The sequence below is a fragment of the Coturnix japonica genome, unplaced genomic scaffold (assembly GCF_054131305.1).
Source record: "Coturnix japonica strain WE unplaced genomic scaffold, WE-NBRP24 Scf114, whole genome shotgun sequence".
Taxonomy (NCBI): Eukaryota; Metazoa; Chordata; class Aves; order Galliformes; family Phasianidae; genus Coturnix; species Coturnix japonica.
In genome coordinates this window covers 103073-124195 of record NW_028189017.1, presented here as the reverse complement: position 1 = coordinate 124195, position 21123 = coordinate 103073, and the positions used below count along the sequence as shown (strand labels likewise).

The window sequence follows — 21123 nt, the reverse complement described above, 5'->3', positions numbered from 1 at the left end:
TCCTCAAGATGGCGGCCACGCCCACAAAATGGCGGCGGGGCCCTCAAAATTGGGGCAAAATGGAGAGATGGGGGAAGAATTGGGGAAAAATGGGGATAAATTGGGGAAAAAATCGGGGAAATTGGGAAAAAATTGTGGCAGAATGAGGAAAAAATGGACCAAGATGGGGAAAAAATGGTGGCTGCGTCCTCAAGATGGCGGCCACGCCCACAAAATGGCGGCGGCGCCCTCAAAATTGGGGCAAAATGGGGATAAATTGGAGGAAAAATCGGGAAAATTGGGAAAAAATTAGGGCAGAGTGAGGAAAAATGGTGATAATAGAGAAAAAGGGAAGCAATGGGGCAAAATTAGGAAAGAGGGTGAAATTGGGGTAAAAAATGAAGAATTGTGGCAAAACGGGGAGGAGATGGAGCAGCATAAGGGGACATTGGAGTAAATTGGGTCAATTAGGGCAAAAATTGGGCAAAATTGGGGGTAAAATGCGGAAAAATGGACAAAGATGGAAAAAAAAATGGCGGCCACGCCCACAAAATGGCGGCGGCGACCTCAAGATGGCGGCCACGCCCACAAAATGGCCGCCCCCATGAGGAGGGAAGAAAAAGGGTGTATATCCCAGCGTGCACCGCGCTGCCGCGTGGTTGCTAAGGGGCGTGGCTTGTTGCTAAGGGGCGTGGCTAATTTCCAATCACTGATTGGCTGTGTGGGATTAGGGGCGTGGCTTGTTGCTATGGGCGGTTGCTAAGGGTCGGGTCCAGGCCTGGGCCTGGGCCTGGCGACGACGACGACAACGGAACCGGTACCGGGACCAGGCCCAGGCCCAGGTTAACGGTACCATGGAGTTCCCATTCGATATCACGACGGTGCTGGGAGAGCGTTTCACTGTGGTGGATCAACACTTGCAGCCCATTGGTCGACGAGGGGGCAATAACCGGTACCGGGCCTGGGTTTGAGGCCTAACTCGAGGCCTGAGGCCTAACTTGAGGCTTGAGGCCTAACCCGAGGCCTGAGGCCTAACTCGAGGCCTAGTTGGGGTTGGGGGCGCAAAGCATGATGGGAATATGGAGGGTTGTTGGCCCGGTGCATGATGGGAAGGATGGGAAGATGCCGTGAGGCATTGTGGGAAGGTGGGGGTGGGGTTTGGTGGGGGAGGGGCGACCCCATGGGGGGGGGGGGGGTCTATGGGGCGCCCCATAGGGGGATCTATGGGGTCTATGGGGTAAGGGAATCTATGGGGTGCCCCATAGGATGGTGTGGGGTGGGTCTATGGGGTGCCCTATAGGGGGGGTCTATGGGGTCTATGGGGTAAGGGAATCTATGGGGCGCCCCATAGGATGGTGTGGGGTGGGTCTATGGGGTGCCCCATAGGATGATGGGGGGGATCTATGGGGTAAGAGAATCTATGGGGTGCCCATTAGGATGGTGTGGGGGGGATCTATGGGGTAAGGGAGTCTATGGGGTAAGGGAATCTATGGGGCACCCCATAGGATAGTGGGTTGGATCTATGGGGTAAGGGAGTCTATGGGGTGCCCCATAGGATGGTGGGGGGGGATCTATGGGGCAACCCATAGGATGATGGGGGATCTATGGGTTAAGGGAATCTATAGGGCACCCCATAGGATGGTGGGGGGATCTATAGGGTGCCCCATAGGATAGTGTGGGGGGATCTATGGGGTAAGGGAATCTATGGGGTAAGGGAATCTATGGGGCGCCCCATAGGATGGTGTGGGGGGGATCTATGGGGTAAAAGAATCTATGGGGTGCCCTATAGGATGGTGTGGGGAGGGGGGAATCTATGGGGCGCCCCATAGGGGGATCTATGGGGTAAGGGAATCTATAGGGCACCCTATAGGATGTGGGGAGGGGATCTATGGGGTAAGGGAATCTATGGGGTGCCCCATAGGGGGATGGGGGGTGGATCTATGGGGTGCCCTATAGGATGTGGGGGGGGGATCTATGGGGTAAGGGAATCTATGGGGTGCCCCATAGAGCGGCCGTGGAGCAGCTGCGGATGGTGATCGATGAATTGGGGCGAGCGTCAGCCAAGGTGAGGGGGGAAAAATGGGTTAAAAAAGGGGAAAATTGGGTCAAAATGGGGCAATAAGGGGAAATATGGGGTAAAATGTGGGGAAATAGGGCTGAAATGGGGCTGAATTGGGGTAAAATGGGGGGAAATGGGGCAAAATGGGGCTGAATTGGGGCAGAATGGGGGGAAACGGGGCAATAAGGGGAAATATGGGGGGAAATTGGGGTAAAAAAGGGGAAGTTTGGGTAAAAATGGGGTGAATTTGGGGTGAAAAAGGGCAGAATTGGGGCAGGATGGGGGGAAATGGGGCAGAAATGGGGAAATATGGGGCAGAAATGGGGTAAAATGGGGGGAAATAGGGCAAAATGGGGCTGAATTGGGGCAGAATGGGGGGAAATGGGGTCGATTTGGGGTTAAAATGGGGGTAAATGGGGGTTAATTGGGGTCTATAGGGGGATATTGGGGTCCAATTGGGGTCTATAGGGGAATAAATGGGGAAATTGGGGGGTAATGGGGTGAAATGGGGTCGATTTGGGGTTGAAATGGGGGTGAATTGGGGTCTATAGGGGAATCAATGGGGCAATGGGGTGGAATTGGGGCAAAATGGGGGGAAATGGGGTAGAATTGGGGCAAATAGGGGAATATTGGGGTCAAATTGGGGTTAATAGGGGAATAAATGGGGTAATGGGGTGGAATGGGGTGGATTTGGGGTTAAAATGGGGGGAAATGGGGGTTAATTGGGGTCTATAGGGGAATATTGGGGCCCAATAGGGGTCTATAGGGGAATAAATGGGGAAATTGGGGGGTAATGGGGTGAAATGGGGTCGATTTGGGGTTAAAATGGGGGTGAATTGGGGTCTATAGGGGAATCAATGGGGCAATGGGGTGGAATTGGGGCAAAATGGGGGGCAGTGGGGTAGAATTGGGGCAAATAGGGGAATATTGGGGCCTAATTGGGGTTAATAGGGGAATAAATGGGGCAATTGGGGGGTAATGGGGTCGATTTGGGGTTAAAATGGGGGTAAATGGGGGTTAATTGGGGTCTATAGGGGGATATTGGGGTCCAATAGGGGTCTATAGGGGAATAAATGGGGAAATTGGGGGTCAATGGGGTGGAATGGGGTCGATTTGGGGTTAAAATGGGGGTGAATTGGGGTCTATAGGGGAATCAATGGGGCAGTGGGGTGGAATTGGGGCAAAATGGGGGGAAATGGAGTAGAATTGGGGCAAATAGGGGAATATTGGGGTCAAATTGGGGTTAATAGGGGAATAAATGGGGTAATGGGGTGGAATGGGGTCGATTTGGGGTTGAAATGGGGGTAAATGGGGGTTAATTGGGGTCTATAGGGGGATATTGGGGTCCAATTGGGGTCTATAGGGAATAAATGGGGAAATTGGGGTCAATGGGTTGGAATGGGGTCGATTTGGGGTTAAAATGGGGGTGAATTGGGGTCTATAGGGGAATATTGGGGTCTAATTGGGGTTATATAGGGGAATAAATGGGGCAATTGGGGGTCAATGGGGTCGATTTGGGGTTGAAATGGGGGTAAATGGGGGTGAATTGGGGTCTATAGGGGGATATTGGGGTCCAATTAGGGTCTATAGGGGAATAAATGGGGAAATTGGGGGTCAATGGGGTGGAATGGGGTCGATTTGGGGTTAAAATGGGGGTGAATTGGGGTCTATAGGGGAATCAATGGGGCAGTGGGGTGGAATTGGGGCAAAATGGGGGGAAATGGGGTAGAATTGGGGCAAATAGGGGAATATTGGGGCCCAATTGGGGTTAATAGGGGAATAAATGGGGTAATGGGGTCGATTTGGGGTTAAAATGGGGGGTAAATGGGGGTGAATTGGGGTCTATAGGGGGATATTGGGGCCCAATTGGGGTTAATAGGGGAATAAATGGGGCAATTGGGGGTCAATGGGGTCGATTTGGGGTTGAAATGGGGGCAAAATGGAGGTAAATGGGGGTGAATTGGGGGTAAATGGGGGTGAATTGGGGTCTATAGGGGATATTGGGGTCCAATTGGGGTCTATAGGGGAATCAATGGGGCAATGGGGTGGAATTGGGGCAAAATGGGGGGAAATGGAGTAGAATTGGGGCAAATAGGGGAATATTGGGGTCAAATTGGGGTTAATAGGGGAATAAATGGGGTAATGGGGTGGATTTGGGGTTGAAATGGGGGGTAAATGGGGGTTAATTGGGGTCTATAGGGGAATATTGGGGTCTAATTGGGGTTAATAGGGGAATAAATGGGGCAATTGGGGGTCAATGGGGTCGATTTGGGGTTGAAATGGGGGCAAAATGGAGGTAAATGGGGGAGAATTGGGGGTAAATGGGGGTGAATTGGGGTCTATGGGGGATATTGGGGCCCAATTGGGGTCTATATGGGAATCAATGGGGGTGAATGGGGTGTAATGGGGTTGATTTTGGGTTAAAAAACCTGTTTTTTAGGCTCAGGGTTTGTCCAGCCCCGTAACCAGCGCGTTGAGGATGGAAACCAACCAACACGTCCTATATATAATGAGGGACCCCCCGGGACCCCCCCATAGAGACCCCAAATGTGTCGTGGTTGGGTTCATTAAGGTGGGCTACAAGAAGCTCTTCCTATTGGTGAGTGTTATGGGGGTTATAGGGTGGGTTATGGGGTTATGGGGTGGGTTATGGGGTTATGGGGTGGGTTATGGGGTTAATGGGGGGGTTATGGGGTTAATGGGGGGGTTATAGGGTTATTGGGGTCTATGGGGGTTTATAGGGGGTTGTAGGGTGGGTTATGGGGGTTATAGGGTGGGTTATGGGGTTATGGGGTGGGTTATGGGGTTAATGGGGGGGTTATGGGGTTAATGGGGGGGTTATAGGGTTATTGGGGTCTATGGGGGTTTATAGGGGGTTGTAGGGTGGGTTATGGGGTTATAGGGTGGGCTATGGGGTTAATGGGGGGGTTATGGGGTTATTGGGGCCTATGGGGGTTTATAGGGGGTTATAGGGTGGGTTATGGGGTTATAGGGTGGGTTATGGGGGTTATTGGGGTCTATGGGGGGTTATAGGGGGGATATGGGGGTTTATAGGGGGTTATAGGGGGGATATGGGGGTTTATAGGGGGTTATAGGGGAGATATGGGGGTTAATGGGGTCTATGGGAGGGTTATAGGGGGACATGGGGGTTTATAGGGGGTTATAGGGGGGGATATGGGGTTATAGGAGGGATATGGGGGTTTATAGGGGGTTATAGGGGGTCTTTGGGGGTTTTGGGGGGGTTATTGGGGTCTTTGGGGGGTTATAGGGGGGATATGGGGGGTTATGGGGGTTTATAGGGGGTTATAGGGGGGTTATGGGGGTTTATAGGGGGTTATAGGGGGGATATGGAGGTTTATAGGGGGTTATGGGGGTCTATGGGGGGGTTATAGGGGGGATATGGGGGTTAATGGGGTTTATGGGAGGGTTATAGGGGGGATATGGGGGTTTATAGGGGGTTATGGGGGTTTATGGGGGGGTTATAGGGGGATATGGGGGGTTATAGGGGTTTATATGGGGGTTTATAGGGGGTTATAGGGTGGGTTATGGGGGTTATTGGGGTCTATGGGAGGGTTATAGGGGGGATATGGGGGTTTATAGGGGGTTATAGGGTGGGTTATGGGGCTATAGGGGGGGTTATGGGGTTATTGGGGTCTATGGGGGGGTTATAGGGGGGATATGGCGGTAATAGGGGGGTTATGGGGGGGGTTGGGGGTCTCCCATAGGGTTCTGGGGGCTCCCATTGGGTTCAATGGGCTCCCATTGGATTCTATGGGCTCCCATTGGATTCTATGGGCTCCCATTGGATTCTATGGGCTCCCATTGGGATCTATGGGCTCCCATTGGATTCTATGGGCTCCCATTGGGTTCCATGGGCTCCCATTGGATTCTATGGGCTCCCATTGGATTCTATGGGCTCCCATTGGATTCTATGGGCTCCCATTGGATTCTATGGGCTCCCATTGGGATCTATGGGCTCCCATTGGGATCTATGGGCTCCCATTGGATTCTATGGGCTCCCATTGGGTTCCATGGGCTCCCATTGGATTCTATGGGAGTCCTATGGGGTGTGTTCCCCTATTTAGGGTGGGGGTCCCCTGTTGTTTCCCCCTTTTAGGATCGCAGCGGTTCCCACGTGGAGGCCGAACCTCTTTGTGTGTTGGACTTTTACATCCACGAGTCCCAGCAGCGACGGGGCCGCGGCCTCGAGCTGTTCCAGCACATGCTGCAGGTCAATGGGAGTCAATGGGACCCCATAGAGAACCCCATAGACCCATAGAGAACCCCATAACCCCATAGAGAACCATTGTGACCCCATAGAGAACCATTGTGACCCCATAGAGAACCCCATAACCCCATAGAGAACCCCATAACCCCATAGAGACACATTGGGACCCCATAGAGAACCCCATAACCCCATAGAGAACCCCATAACCCCATAGAGAACCGCATAACCACATAGAGACACATTGGGACCCCATAGAGAACCCCATAACCCTATAGAGAACCATTGTGACCCCATAGAGAACCCCATAACCCCATAGAGAACCCCATAACCCTATAGAGAACCCCATAACCCCATAGAGATACATTGGGACCCCATAAAGACCCATAACCCCATAGAGAACCCCATAACCCCATAGAGAACCCCATAACCACATAGAGAACCCCATAACCCCATAGAGAACCCCATAACCCCATAGAGACACATTGTGACCCCATAGAGACCCATTGCGACCCCATAGAGACCCATTGCAACCCCACAGAGGCCCCCATAACCCCATAGACCCATTGTGACCCCATAGAGACCCACATAACCCAAAGAGACCCATTGTGACCCCATAGAGAACCCCATAACCCCATAGAGACCCATTGTGACCCCACAAAGACCCACTGTGACCCCCCAGACCCCCAATAACCCCCCCAACCCCCTCAATAACCCCCCTAGACCCCACTATGACCCCCCAAACCCCATTGTAACCCCCCCAGACCCCCATTAACACCCCAAACCCGACTATGATCCCCCAATAACCCCCCCAACCCCCTCAATATACCCCCCACCCCCCTACAGCCCCCCCCCAGACCCCCAATAACCCCCCAGACCCCCTCAATAACCCCCCCCAGACCCCATTGTGACCCCCTAGACCCCTTAATAACCCCCCCCAGACCCCTCAATAAACCCCCCACCCCCCTACAACCCTCCCATACCCCAAATAACCCCCCCAGACCCCCAATAACCCCCCAGACCCCCTCAATAAGCCCCCCACCCCCCCTACAACCCCCCCCAGACCCCAAATAACCCCTCCAGACCCACAATAACCCCCCAGACCACCAATAACCCCCCTACCCCCCCTACAACCCCCATTAACCCCAAATAACCCCCCAGACCCCTCAATATACCCCCCTACAACCCCCCCCCAGACCCCCTCACTAACCCCCCTAGACCCCCCTACAACCCCCCCATTCCCCTCTGGGATCCCTCAGACCCCCATTAACCCCCCACCCCCACTACAACCCCCCCATACCCCAAATAACCCCCCAGACCCCCAGTAACCCCCCAGACCCCTCAATATACCCCCCTACAACCCCCCCCAGACCCCAAATAACCCCCCCAGACCCCATTGTGACCCCCCCAGACCCCAAATAACCCCTCCAACCCCCTCTACAACCCCCATAGACCCCACTATGACCCCCCTAGACCCCTCAATAACCCCCCCAACCCCCTCACTAACCCCCCTAGACCCCCCTACAACCCCCCCATTCCCCTCTGGGATCCCTCAGACCCCCATTAACCCCCCACCCCCACTACAACCCCCCCATACCCCAAATAACCCCCCAGACCCCCAATAACCCCCCAGACCCCTCAATATACCCCCCTACAACCCCCCCCAGACCCCAAATAACCCCCCCAGACCCCCAATAACCCCCCAGACCCCCAATAACCCCCCAGACCCCCTCACTAACCCCCCTAGACCCCCAATAACCCCCCCATTCCCCTCTGGGATCCCTCAGACCCCCATTTACCCCCATCTTTTTGCCCCCCCCCCCCCATACACAGAGTGAGCGCGTGGACCCCCGTCGTCTGGCCGTGGATCGCCCCTCCCCAAAGCTGCTGGGCTTCCTTCAGAAGCATTACGGCCTCAAAGACCCCATCCCACAGGTAACATGGGGGGGGGGGGGCAAATAGGTTGGGATTTACCCCATAGGGGGGGCAAATAGGTTGGGATTTACCCCAAGGGGGGGCAAATAGGTTGGGATTTACCCCAAGGGGGGGGCAAATAGGCTCCAATTTACCCCAAGGGGGGGTAAATAGGTTTGAATTTACCCCAATGGGGGGCAAATAGGTTGGGATTTACCCCAAGGGGGGGGCAAATAGGCTCCAATTTACCCTCCTGGATTTGGGGGGGGCAATGGGATGTGATGGAGGGGGGGGGAGGGTGGGCAATGGGGGGCATTGGGGGTATAGGGGGCCAATGGGGGGGTATGGGGGGGCAATAGGGGTAATGGGGGGGGTAATAGGGGTATGGGGGGGTAATAGGGGTATGGGGGAGTATGGGGGGGCAATAGGGGCAATGGGGGGGTTAATAGGGGTATGGTGGATATGGGGGGGCAGGGGGGGGTAATAGGGGTATGGGGGGGTATAGGGGGGCAATAGGGGTAATGGGGGATATAGGGGGATGGGGGGGTATAGGGGGGCAATAGGGGTAATGGGGGGGTAATAGGGGTATGGGGGGGTATAGGGGGGCAATAGGGGTAATGGGGGGGCAATGGGGGTATGGGGGGGTGTGGGGTAATGGGGAGGCAATGGGGGGCATTGGGGGTATAGGGGGTCAATGGGGGGGCATGGGGGGATGTGGGGATATGTGGGGGTCAATGGGGGTATGGGGGGTGTGGGGTAATGGGGAGGCAATGGGGGGCATTGGGGGTATAGGGGGCAAATGGGGGGGGGATTGGGGGGGCAATAGGGGTAATGGGGGGGTAATAGGGGTATGGGTGGGTATGGGGGGGCAATAGGGGTAATGGGGGGGGTAATAGGGGTATGGGGGGGCAATAGGGGCAATGGGGGGTGTAATAGGGGTATGGGGGGGTATAGGGGGGCAATAGGGGCAATGGGGGGGGTAATAGGGGTATGGGGGGGCAATAGGGGCAATGGGGGGTGTAATAGGGGTATGGGGGGGTATAGGGGGGCAATAGGGGCAATGGGGTAATAGGGGTATGGGGGGTGTGGGGTGGTGATGGGGCAATGGGGGGCATTGGGGGTATAGGGGGTCAATGGGGGAGTATGGGGGGCAATAGGGGCAATGGGGGGTTAATGGGGATATGGGGGGGGTAATAGGGGTATGGGGGGTGTGGGGTAATGGGGAGGCAATGGGGGGCATTGGGGGTATAGGGGGCAAATGGGGGGGTATGGGGGGGCAATAGGGGTAATGGGGGAGGGGTAATATGGGTATGGGGGGGTAATGGGGATATAGGGGGGTAATGGGGGGCTGTGGGGTGATGGGGGGCAGTGGGGTTATAGGGGGGCTGTGGGGGTATATGGGGTCAATGGGGGCATGGGGGGTGTGGGGTGATGGGGGGGCAATAGAGGGGTATGGGGTGATGGATGAGGGGGGTAATAGAGCAGGGGGGGCAAATAACCCTGAAATTACCCCATTTTATCCCCCCCCCCATTTTAAGGTCAACAACTTTGTCATTTTCGACGGCTTTTTCTCCAACCGACCCGGTAAGTGGGGCACAAAGACCCCAATATGGGGCAGAAAGACCCCAATAAAGGGCTGAAAGACCCCAATAAGGGCACAAAGACCCCAATATGGGACATAAAGACCCCAATATGGGGCACAAAGACCCCAATAAGGGCACAAAGACCCCAATATGGGGCAGAAAGACCCCAATAAGGGCACAAAGACCCCAATGTGGGGCACAAAGACCCCAATAAGGGCATAAAGACCCCAATAAGGGGCATAAAGACCCCAATATGGGGCACAAAGACCCCAATGTGGGGCACAAAGACCCCAATAAGGGCATAAAGACCCCAATATGGGGCATAAAGACCCCAATATGGGGCACAAAGACCCCAATAAGGGCACAAAGACCCCAATATGGGGCTGAAAGACCCCAATAAGGGGCACAAAGACCCCAATAAGGGGCACAAAGACCCCAATATGGGGCATAAAGACCCCAATAAAGGCACAAAGACCCCAATAAGGGGCTGAAAGACCCCAATGTGGGGCATAAAGACCCCAATAAGGGGCACAAAGACCCCAATATGGGGCATAAAGACCCCAATAAGGGGCATAAAGACCCCAATATGGGGCTGAAAGACCCCAATAAGGGGCAGAAAGACCCCAATAAGGGGCACAAGGACCCCAATAAGGGGCTGAAAGACCCCAATATGGGGCATAAAGACCCCAATAAGGGCACAAAGACCCCAATAAAGGGCACAAAGACCCCAATATGGGGCTGAAAGACCCCAATAAGGGCACAAAGACCCCAATATGGGGCACAAAGACCCCAATAAGGGGCTGAAAGACCCCAATAAGGGTCATAAAGACCCCAATATGGGGCACAAAGACCCCAATGAGGGGCATAAAGACCCCAATATGGGGCACAAAGACCCCAATATGGGGCTGAAAGACCCCAATAAGGGCACAAAGACCCCAATATGGGGCACAAAGACCCCAATAAGGGGCATAAAGACCCCAATAAGGGCACAAAGACCCCAATATGGGGCTGAAAGACCCCAATATGGGGCATAAAGACCCCAATGAGGGGCACAAAGACCCCAATGAGGGGCACAAAGACCCCAATGAGGGGCACAAAGACCCCAATCTGGGGCACAAAGACCCCAATAAGGGGCTGAAAGACCCCAATAAGGGGCACAAAGACCCCAATATGGGGCTGAAAGACCCCAATAAGGGGCACAAAGACCCCAATATGGGGCTGAAAGACCCCAATAAGGGGCTGAAAGACCCCAATAAGGGGCAAAAAGACCCCAATGAGGGGCACAAAGACCCCAATATGGGGCACAAAGACCCCAATGAGGGGCATAAAGACCCCAATATGGGGCACAAAGACCCCAATATGGGGCTGAAAGACCCCAATAAGGGCACAAAGACCCCAATATGGGGCACAAAGACCCCAATAAGGGGCATAAAGACCCCAATAAGGGCACAAAGACCCCAATATGGGGCTGAAAGACCCCAATATGGGGCATAAAGACCCCAATAAGGGCACAAAGACCCCAATATGGGGCACAAAGACCCCAATAAGGGGCTGAAAGACCCCAATATGGGGCTGAAAGACCCCAATAAGGGGCACAAAGACCCCAATATGGGGCTGAAAGACCCCAGTGTGGGGCTGAAAGACCCCAATAAGGGGCTGAAAGACCCCAATATGGGGCACAAAGACCCCAATATGGGGCACAAAGACCCCAATGAGGGGCACAAAGACCCCAATGAGGGGCACAAAGACCCCAATGTGGGGCATAAAGACCCCAATATGGGGCACAAAGACCCCAATAAGGGGCTGAAAGACCCCAATAAGGGGCACAAAGACCCCAATATGGGGCTGAAAGACCCCAATATGGGGCACAAAGACCCCAATATGGGGCACAAAGACCCCAATAAGGGGCACAAAGACCCCAATAAGGGGCACAAAGACCCCAATATGGGGCTGAAAGACCCCAATAAGGGGCTGAAAGACCCCAATAAGGGGCAAAAAGACCCCAATATGGGGCACAAAGACCCCAATATGGGGCACAAAGACCCCAATAAGGGGCTGAAAGACCCCAATGTGGGGTATTAAAGTGGGGGGGGGGGGGTCTGTAGGGTGGACCCCCCCACTTACAGACCCCCCCCCCCCCCCCATCAGCGCCCCCCACTCGCCGCCCCCCCCAGCGCCGACCGGAAGAGGAAATCAAACCTTACTCCTCCTCAGACCGAGACTGTGAGTGAATGAATGAATTGAATATGAATGGGGAGGAGCGTGGGAAAGTCGTGGCTTAGCCACGCCCACTTCCTCTCCGCCAACCAATCGCATCGCAGTTTTAAAAGAAGAGGAGGAGCCACCGTGGCCATTCAACTTAACGCCGGGTCGAACCGGGGGGTCCCCATTGAGGGGAACTTTACGCCCCTTCCTCCGTCGTGGCCCCATAGATGAGGACCCACGGCCCGATGTGGGGCAGCAGCGACGTGCCAGGTGGGCCCCCCCCTCATCACCCCCCCCATGCCTTAATATTGACCTTTTGGGGCTTATTTAGACCCATTTTGTTGCTCTCTTTGCAGTTCGCTCGGCCGCATCGGACGCTGAGATCAATGGGATCGATTCGCTGCCCCATAGAGTGTAGGAGGGAGGGGGAGGGCACCCATTGGTTTCCATTGCTGCCCCATAGGGTCCCTATTCCCACCCCACAGCCCCTATTGGTGCCCATTGCTGCCCTATAGGGTCCCTATTCCCACCCCATATCCCCCATGGGTGCCCATCCCAGCCCCACAGCCCCTATTGGTGCCCATTGCTGCCCCATAGGGTCCCTATTCCCACCCCACAGCCCCTATTGGTGCCCATTGCTGCCCCATAGGGTGCCTATTCCTGCCCCATAGCACCCTTGGAGGTCACTGTCCCCACCCTATGAGTCCCCTGCCCCATAAGTCCCATGGGTGCCCATTGCTGCCCCATAGGGTCCCAATCCCCACCCAAAGCCCCTATGGGCATCCCTCCCTGCCCCATAGCCCCCATGGGTGCCCCTCTCTGTGCCCCATATCTCCCATGGGGTTCCCAATCCCCCTCTGTCCCCCCATTTTGGGGTCGTCTCAATAAATCAATGGACCCTTTGCTCTCTGCCTTTGCTGTGTCTTAATGCTCCCCTTTAAGGCGTTGCCCCTTTAAGACAGTCCCCCCTTTAAGCCCTTGCCCCTTTAAGACGTTCCCCCCTGAAGGCGTTGCCCCTTTAAGCCGTTGCCCCTTTAAGACGGTCCCTCCTTTACGACGTTGCCCCTTTAAGACGGTCCTTCCTTTAAGGCGTTGCCCCTTTAAGACGTTGCCCCTTTAAGACGGTCCCCCCCTGAAGGCGTTGCCCCTTTAAGCCCCGCCCCCTCCTCTCGGTCACCTTCCCAAACCCCGCAACGCCGCACTGCGCATGCGTCGCACACTTAGGCCGGAAGTGCCTTTACCCACAACCGGAAGTAGCTTCACCTCTTTCCGGAAGTTCCCATGCCATCAACCGGAAGTACCTCCATACCAAACCGGAACTGCCCTTACAGGTAACCGGAAGTAGCCTCACGCCAAGCCGGAAGTGACGTAAAGCGCAGGCGCAGTGCGGTGCCGGTACCTGTGAGGTGAAGGGAAATAAGGGGCCGTTGTTTGAGGCCCGGTTCGGTTCGGGGATGCTCCGGCACCGAACCGCCGCTACGGCCCGATTGAGATCGGCCTGGACCGGGATGGGGGCGGCCTGGAACGAAACGGGGCCGGAAACGAGACGGTACCGGAGCAGGCCGCAGGTAAAGGGGGAGAGTGGGCGTGGTTATGGTAATGAGGAGGGCGGAGTTATGCTAATGAGGAGGGTGTGGTTTGAAGGGAGGGGGACGCGGGTGAGTGAGGGGGCGGGGTTATGCTAATGAGCTGAGGGGGTGTTCATGGGTGTCGGTGGTGGTTATGGTAATGAGGGCGGGGATATGCTAATGAGGGTGTGGTTTAAGGGCGTATGTGAGAGCGAGGGGGCGTGGATATGCTAATGAGGTGTAATTTGGTGGTTGTTTATGTTAATGAGGAAGGCGTGGATATGCTAATGAGGTGTTAATGGGGGGTTGTTTGTGTTAATGAGGAAGGCGTGGTTATGCTAATGAGATGGGTGTGTTTAGAGGGGGCTGTGTTATGTTAACGAGGAGGGCGTGGCTATGCTAATGAGGTGGGCGTGCTTTATGGTGGTATGTTAACAAGGAGGGTGTGAATATGCTAATGAGGACGGTGTTTTAAGATGAGCGTGGTTATGCTAATGGCAGGTGTGTCCGTAAGCGGGCGTGGTTATGCTAATGAGGTCGTTTTAATGGGCGTGACTATGCTAATGAAGAACTTGTCTTAATGGGCGTGGTTGTGCTAATGAGACGCGGGGTTTTAAAATGGGCGTGGCTATGCTAATGAAGAGGGTGTGGTTTGGGGGGAATGAGACAGCGAAGGGGCGTGGTTATGCTAATGAGGGTGGGGGTTGTTTGAAAGGGGCGTGGTTATGCTAATGAGGTGGGCGTGGTTTGGATACGGCAGCCCCCCCTTTATAATCCAGGACCTCCCCTTGGGCCGAAGCTGCATCTCGTCCCCTCCCCCCCTCCTCCGTGGGGTCCCTCGTGTCCCCCCCCTCCGCCCCCCCCCATATCTCCCCCCACCCCCCCACCTCCCTCCTCCCCATTTACCCCCCTCCCCCCCAATTTTCCCCCCCCCGGATGTTGAACTCACCACGGTGGATGGACGACGTGAAGACGACATCGCCGTCACCGAGACCCCGGATCCCCCCCCCCTTATTTCCCCTTCATCCCTCCTCCTCCTCCTGCGGACCCCCACCCCGGCCTTTAATGCCCCCCCCCCACCCCCAGCCCAACACGGACCCCCCACCCCAACCCCCACCTCGACTCGACGCCCCCCACCCAGTATGGAGGAACATCTGGCTGTCATGCATGAGAAGCTGAGACATGAGGTTTGGGGGGGGGATAGGGGGGGAATGGGGGGTCTAAGGGGGTCTGGGGGGGTAATGGGGGGACATGGGGGGGTAATGGGAGGTCTAAGGGGGTCTAGTGGGGAGTATGGGGGGACATAAGGGGGAATAGGGGGGTCTAAGGGGGTCTGGGGGGGGTAATGGGGGGACATGGGGGGGTAATGGGGGGTCTAAGGGGGTCTGGGGGGGACTATGGGGGGACATAAGGGGGAATAGGGGGGGTCTGGGGGGGTCTGGGGGGGTAATGGGGGGACATAGGGGGGTAATGGGGGGTCTAAGGGGGTCTGGGGGGGTAATGGGGGGACATGGGGGGTCTAAGGGGGTCTAGGGGGGGTCTGGGGGAATAATGGGGGGGGTAATGGGGGGACATTGGGGGTCTAAGGGGGTCTGGGGGGGTAATGGGGGGACATAGGTGGACATAAGGGGGAATAGGGGGGTCTGGGGGGATAATGGGGGTAATGGGGGAGGTAATGGGGGGACATGGGGGGTCTGGGGGGGGTAATGGGGGGACATGGGGGGACATAAGGGGGTCTGGGGGGAAGTATGGGGGGGGACATAAGGGGGAATAGGGGGGTCTGGGTGGATAATGGGGGGTAATGGGGAGGTAATGGGGGGACATGGGGGGGTAATGGGGGGTCTAAGGGGGTCTAGTGGAGAGTATGGGGGGACATAAGGGGGAATAGGGGGGTCTAAGGGGGTCTGGGGGGGGTAATGGGGGGACATGGGGGTTCTAAGGGGGTCTGGGGAAGTAATGGGGGGACATGGGGGGTAATGGGGGGTCTAAGGGGGTCTGGAGGGGGTAATGGGGGGACATAAGGGGGAATGGGGGGGTCTGGGGGGGTTAGGATGGGTATGGGGGGGATTTGGGGGGTCTGGGGGGGAGTATGGGGGGACATAAGGGGGAATAGGGGGGACAATGGGGGGTAATGGGGTGGTAATGGGGGGTCTAAGGGGGTCTGGGGGGGTAATGGGGGGACATGGGGGGTCTAAGGGGGTCTGGGGGGGAGTATGGGGGGACATAAGGGGGAATAGGGGGGATAATGGGGGGTAATGGGGTGGTAATGGGGGTTCTAAGGGGGTCTGGGGGGGTAATGGGGGGACATAAGGGGGAATAGGGGGGTCTGGGGGGATAATGGGGGGTAATGGGGGGACATGGGGGGAATGGGGGGTTTTGGGGGGGGGTCTGGGGTATTAGGGGGGATTTGGGGCAGTTATGGGGCTCTATGGGGACATTATGGGGACGCAATGGGGACCCTGTAGGCCCTCTATGAGGATGGGGGCCCTATAGGGACCCTATGGGGCCATTATGGGGTCTCTGTCCCCCCTTTTCCCCCCCCAGCTCCCCAATTTCCTGCTGAAGATCCCCGATTACGGGCTGTATTCCCACGACGTGGAGTTCATCAACCACCACCTGCGGCTGCACACGAGGTCAGCGCCCCATAGATCTATGGGGCAGCCCCATAGCGTGTGGGGATGAGGTGGCGCTGTGTCCCAGCCATTGCTGTGTCCTTATAGGGTCCATGGGGCGCTGTGTGTCCCTATAGGGCTGCGCTCTATGGGGTGCCATGTCCCTATAGGGCCGTACCCTCTATGGGGTGCTGTGTGTCCCTATAGGGCTGCGCTCTATGGGGTGCCATGTCCCTATAGGGCCATGCCCTCTATGGGGTGCTGTGTGTCCCTATAGGGCTGTGCCCTCTATGGGGTGCTGTGTGTCCCTATAGGGCCGTGCCCTCTATGGGGTGCTGTGTGTCCCTACAGGGCTGCGCTCTATGGGGTGCCATGTCCCTATAGGGCCGTGCCCTCTATGGGGTGCTGTGTGTCCCTATAGGGCTGCGCTCTATGGGGTGCCATGTCCCTATAGGGCCGTGCCCTCTATGGGGTGCTGTGTGTCCCTATAGGGGCTGCCTGCAGTACCATCTATTACCCTTAGGGGGCGCTATATCTCTATAGTGCCGCCTGCAGTACCATCTATTCCCATTAGGTGGCTCTGTCCTTATAGGGTCTGTATAGGGATCCTTATAGGGGTGCTGTATCCCTATAGGGGCTGCCTGTAGTACCACCTACTACCCTTAGGGGGCGCTATATCCCTATAGGGCTGCCTGCAGTACCACCTACTACCCTTAGGGGGCGCTATATCTCTATAGGGCCGCCTGCAGTACCATCTATTCCCATTAGGTGGCGCTGTCCTTATAGGGTCTGTATAGGGATCCTTATAGGGGTGCTGTATCCCTATAGAGACTGCCTGCAGTACCACCTATTACCATTAGAGGGCGCTGTGTCCCATAGGCTCTACCTGCAGTACCATCTATTACCACTAGGTGGCGCTGTGTCCCATAGGCTCTACCTGCAGTACCATCTATTACTCTTAGGGGGCGCTATATCTCTATAGGGCTGCCTGCAGTACCATCTACTACCACTAGGTGGCGCTGTCCTTATAGGGCCGCGCTATAGGGCCGTGCTATATGGCCGCGCTCTATAGGGCGCTGTATCTCCCATAGGGGCCGTGTCCTTTACCAGCTGGCGGTGTCGCTGTGCTGTGCCGTGCTGTGTCCTTATGGGGTGCTATGCCTTCAGTACCATCTATTCCCATTAGGTGGTGCTGTCCTTATAGGGCCACGCTATGGGGTGCTGTATCCCTATAGGGGCTGCCTGTAGTACCACCTACTACCCTTAGAAGGCGCTATATCTCTATAGGGCTGCCTGCAGTACCATCTATTACCCTTAGGGGGGGCTATATCTCTATAGGGCTGCCTGCAGTACCACCTATTACCATTAGGAGGTGCTATGTCTATAGGGCTGCCTGCAGTACCACCTATTACCACTAGTTGGCGCTGTGTCCCATAGGCTCTACCTGCAGTACCATCTATTACCATTAGGTGGCGCTGTCCTTATAGGGCAGCGCTATGGGGTGCTGTATCCCTATAGGGGCTGCCTGTAGTACCACCTACTACCCTTAGGGGGCGCTATGTCTATAGGGCCGCCTGCAATACCACCTATTACCACTAGGTGGCGCTGTGTCCCATAGGCTCTACCTGCAATACCAACTATGACCACTAGGTGGCGCTGTCCTTATAGGGCCGCAGTGTATCCCTATAGGGCATTGCTATATGGCCACGCTCTATAGGGCGCTGTGTCTCCCATAGGGGCCGTGTCCTTTACCAGCTGGCGGTGTCGCTGTGTATGGTGCCTTATAGGGTGCTATATCCCTATAGGGCTGCCTGCAGTACCATCTATTCCCATTAGGTGGCGCTGTCCTTATAGGGCCATGCTATGGGGTGCTGTATCCCTGTAGGGGCTGCCTGTAGTACCACCTACTACCCTTAGGGGGCGCTATGTCTATAGGGCCGCCTGCAGTACCATCTATTACCCTTAGGGGGCGCTATGTCTCTATAGGGCTGCCTGCAGTACCACCTATTACCCTTAGGGGGCACTATGTCTCTATAGGGCTGCCTGTAGTACCACCTACTACCCTTAGGGGGCGCTATGTCTCTATAGGGCTGCCTGTAGTACCACCTACTACCCTTAGGGGGCGCTATATCTCTATAGGGCCGCCTGCAGTACCATCTATTACCCTTAGGGGGCGCTATGTCTATAGGGCTGCCTGCAGTACCATCTATTACCCTTAGGGGGCGCTATGTCTCTATAGGGCTGCCTGCAGTACCACCTACTACCCTTAGGGGGCGCTATATCTCTATAGGGCTGCCTGCAGTACCACCTACTACCCTTAGGGGGCGCTATGTCTCTATAGGGCTGCCTGCAGTACCATCTATTACCCTTAGGCGGCGCTATGTCTCTATAGGGCTGCCTGCAGTACCACCTGCTACCACTAGGTGGCGCTGTCCTTATAGGGCCGCGCTATATGGCCGCGCTCTATATGGCGCTGTGTCTCCCATAGGGGCCGTGTCCTTTACCAGCTGGCGGTGTCGCTGTGCCGTGCCGCGGTGTTCGGTTACTTTGCCGGTGTCCGGATGGAGGTGCTGGCGCTGACGCGGCACCCGGAGCTGGGCTGTATCCGTGCTCGATGGCGCCTGGTCGGGGTCCCCTTCCACCTGTGTCTGCTGCGCTTCTACCGCCGCGACAAGCGCGACCTGCTACGGTCAGTGCGGTAACGGGGTCACCAGTCACATCTATGGGGCATCAATGGCATCTATGGGTCACTAATGGCACCTATGGGTCATCAATGGCATCTATGGGGCACCGGTGACATCTATGGGTCAGCAATGGCATCTATGGGTCACTATTAACATCTATGGGTCACTAATGGCACCTATGGGTCACCATTGACACCTATGGGTCATCAATGGCATCTATGGGTCACTATTAACATCTATGGGTCATCAATGGCATCTATGGGTCACCATTAACATCTATGGGTCATCAATGGCATCTATGGGTCACTATTAACATCTATGGGTCATCAATGGCATCTATGGGTCACTAATGGCACCTATGGGTCATCATTGAGACCTATGGGTCATCAATGAGATCTATGGGTCATCAATGGCATCTATGGGTCATCAATGGCATCTATGGGTCACTAATGGCATCTATGGGTCACCAGTGAGACCTATGGGTCATCAATGGCATCTATGGGTCACTATTAACATCTATGGGTCATCAATGGCATCTATGGGTCACCATTAACATCTATGGGTCATCAATGGCATCTATGGGTCACCATTAACATCTATGGGTCATCAATGGCACCTATGGGTCACCATTAACATCTATGGGTCATCAATGGCATCTATGGGTCACCATTAACATCTATGGGTCATCAATGGCATCTATGTGTCACCATTAACATCTATGGGTCATCAATGGCATCTATGGGTCACCATTGACATCTATGGGTCATCAATGGCATCTATGGGTCACTATTAACATCTATGGGTCACCATTGACACCTATGGGTCCCCATTGTCCCTAATGTCCCCACTGCCCCCCACTGTCCCCATTATCCCCCCTACCCCCATTGTCCCCATTGCCCCCTATTGTCCCTAATGTCCCCATTGCCCCCCATATCCCCCCATTGCCCCCCAGATCCTACTATTGTCCCTAATGTCCCCATTGCCCCCAATACCCCCCCATTGCCCCCCAGATCCTACTATTGTCTCTAATGTCCCCATTGCCCCCATATCCCCCATTGCCCCCTATTGTCCCTAATGTCCCCATTGCCCCCCATATCCCCCCATTGCCCCCTATTGTCCCTATTGTCCCTAATGTCCCCATTGCCCCCATATCCCCCCATATCCCCCCAGATCCTACGACGCGTTCTCCACCTTCACTCTGAACGCAGAGGGGCTGATCTGCATCCACCGTGTGGACAAGGTAATGCAGGGGACATAAGGGGGGGGGGGCACGCACACATATATATAGGGTTCAGGAGACCCCCCCCACCTTTAACCCCCCCATATCCCCCCCCCACAGCTCACCCCGGCCCCCACATCCATCCCCGAGGCCAAGAAGCTGCTGGTGGCTGCGTTGACGCTGACCCTGACGGAGACATTGCACCCTATGGGACCCCCCGGTGCCACCTGAGACCCCCCCCCATATTAAAACCCCAAACCCCCCCCCCCATTAAAAACCCCATAAATGAATGTACAGAATAAAGGGAACGTGATGAAACCGCTCTCCATCCAGCTCTTTGCATTGGGGATATACCAGCCCCACCAACCCCATTTTAACCCCCCCCTTACCCCATTATATACCCCCCACCCCATTATATGCCCCCCCACCCCATTATATGCCCCCCACCCTATTATACCCCCCCCCCCCCCATGTCTCAGCCCAGCTCCTGGCGGCTCTTTCCCACTTTCTTGGGCATCTTCCTGCCCACGTTGTCCTCCAGCTCCTTGGCCTGGTAATAATGGGGGGCCACCTCCAGCAGCCACGCGCTGTCGATCTCCAGCACCTGGGGGGGGGGACACAACAATGGACCCCAATGGACCCCACCCCATTGACCCCATAGATCCCATCATATCAACCCCATCATCCCCACCCCATAGACCCCACCATCCCCATAGACCCAATCATCCCCATAGACCCCATCATCCCCACCCCATAGACCCCATCATCCCCATAGACCCCATCATCCCCACCCCATAGACCCCATCATCCCCACCCCATAGACCCCATCATCCCCACCCCATAGACACCATTATCCCCATTATCCCCACCCCATAGACCCTATCATCCCATAGACCCCATCATCCCCATCCCATAGACCCCACCATCTCCATCCCATTCCCTCCCACCCCATTATCCCCATCCCCACCCACCCCATTACTCCCCTTTTCCCTCCCACCCCATCACCCACATCCCCCCCACTCCATTACCCCCCCATTAATACACCCCCCCACGTCCTCCCACCCCATTACCCCCT

The 21123-nt window shown here is 55.7% G+C and overlaps 2 protein-coding genes across 6 annotated transcripts; both read left to right on the top strand.

Annotated features, from left to right (window-relative positions):
* Positions 1-759: 759 nt before the first annotated feature.
* Positions 760-12870, top strand: ATAT1 (alpha tubulin acetyltransferase 1). 3 transcript variants are annotated; one of them, XR_014941794.1, is made up of 10 exons: positions 760-931; positions 1987-2044; positions 4479-4637; positions 6156-6269; positions 8097-8198; positions 9716-9761; positions 11909-11983; positions 12082-12235; positions 12322-12457; positions 12510-12870. XR_014941794.1 is itself a non-coding variant. In XM_085535278.1 (9 exons), exons 1-9 carry the CDS (start codon positions 834-836, stop codon positions 12344-12346), a joined length of 831 nt encoding a protein of 276 aa, XP_085391404.1. In that variant the 5' UTR covers positions 760-833; the 3' UTR covers positions 12347-12870. The 3 variants fall into 3 exon arrangements, 2 of the variants coding, with proteins under 2 accessions (XP_085391404.1, XP_085391405.1); XM_085535278.1 differs by having other exon boundaries at positions 12322-12870; XM_085535279.1 differs by lacking the exon at positions 1987-2044 and having other exon boundaries at positions 12322-12870.
* Positions 12871-13229: 359 nt separating this feature from the next.
* On the top strand, positions 13230-20366 carry CUNH6orf136 (chromosome unknown C6orf136 homolog). Of its 3 annotated transcripts, none has more exons than XM_085535275.1 (6): positions 13230-13533; positions 14313-14720; positions 16078-16166; positions 18634-18834; positions 20000-20069; positions 20169-20366. In XM_085535275.1, the coding sequence occupies exons 1-6, from the start codon at positions 13420-13422 to the stop codon at positions 20277-20279; spliced, it is 993 nt and encodes a 330-aa protein (XP_085391401.1). In that variant the 5' UTR covers positions 13230-13419; the 3' UTR covers positions 20280-20366. The 3 variants fall into 3 exon arrangements, with proteins under 3 accessions (XP_085391401.1, XP_085391402.1, XP_085391403.1); XM_085535277.1 differs by having other exon boundaries at positions 13268-13533; positions 14620-14720; XM_085535276.1 differs by lacking the exon at positions 14313-14720 and having other exon boundaries at positions 13253-13533.
* Positions 20367-21123: the final 757 nt, after the last annotated feature.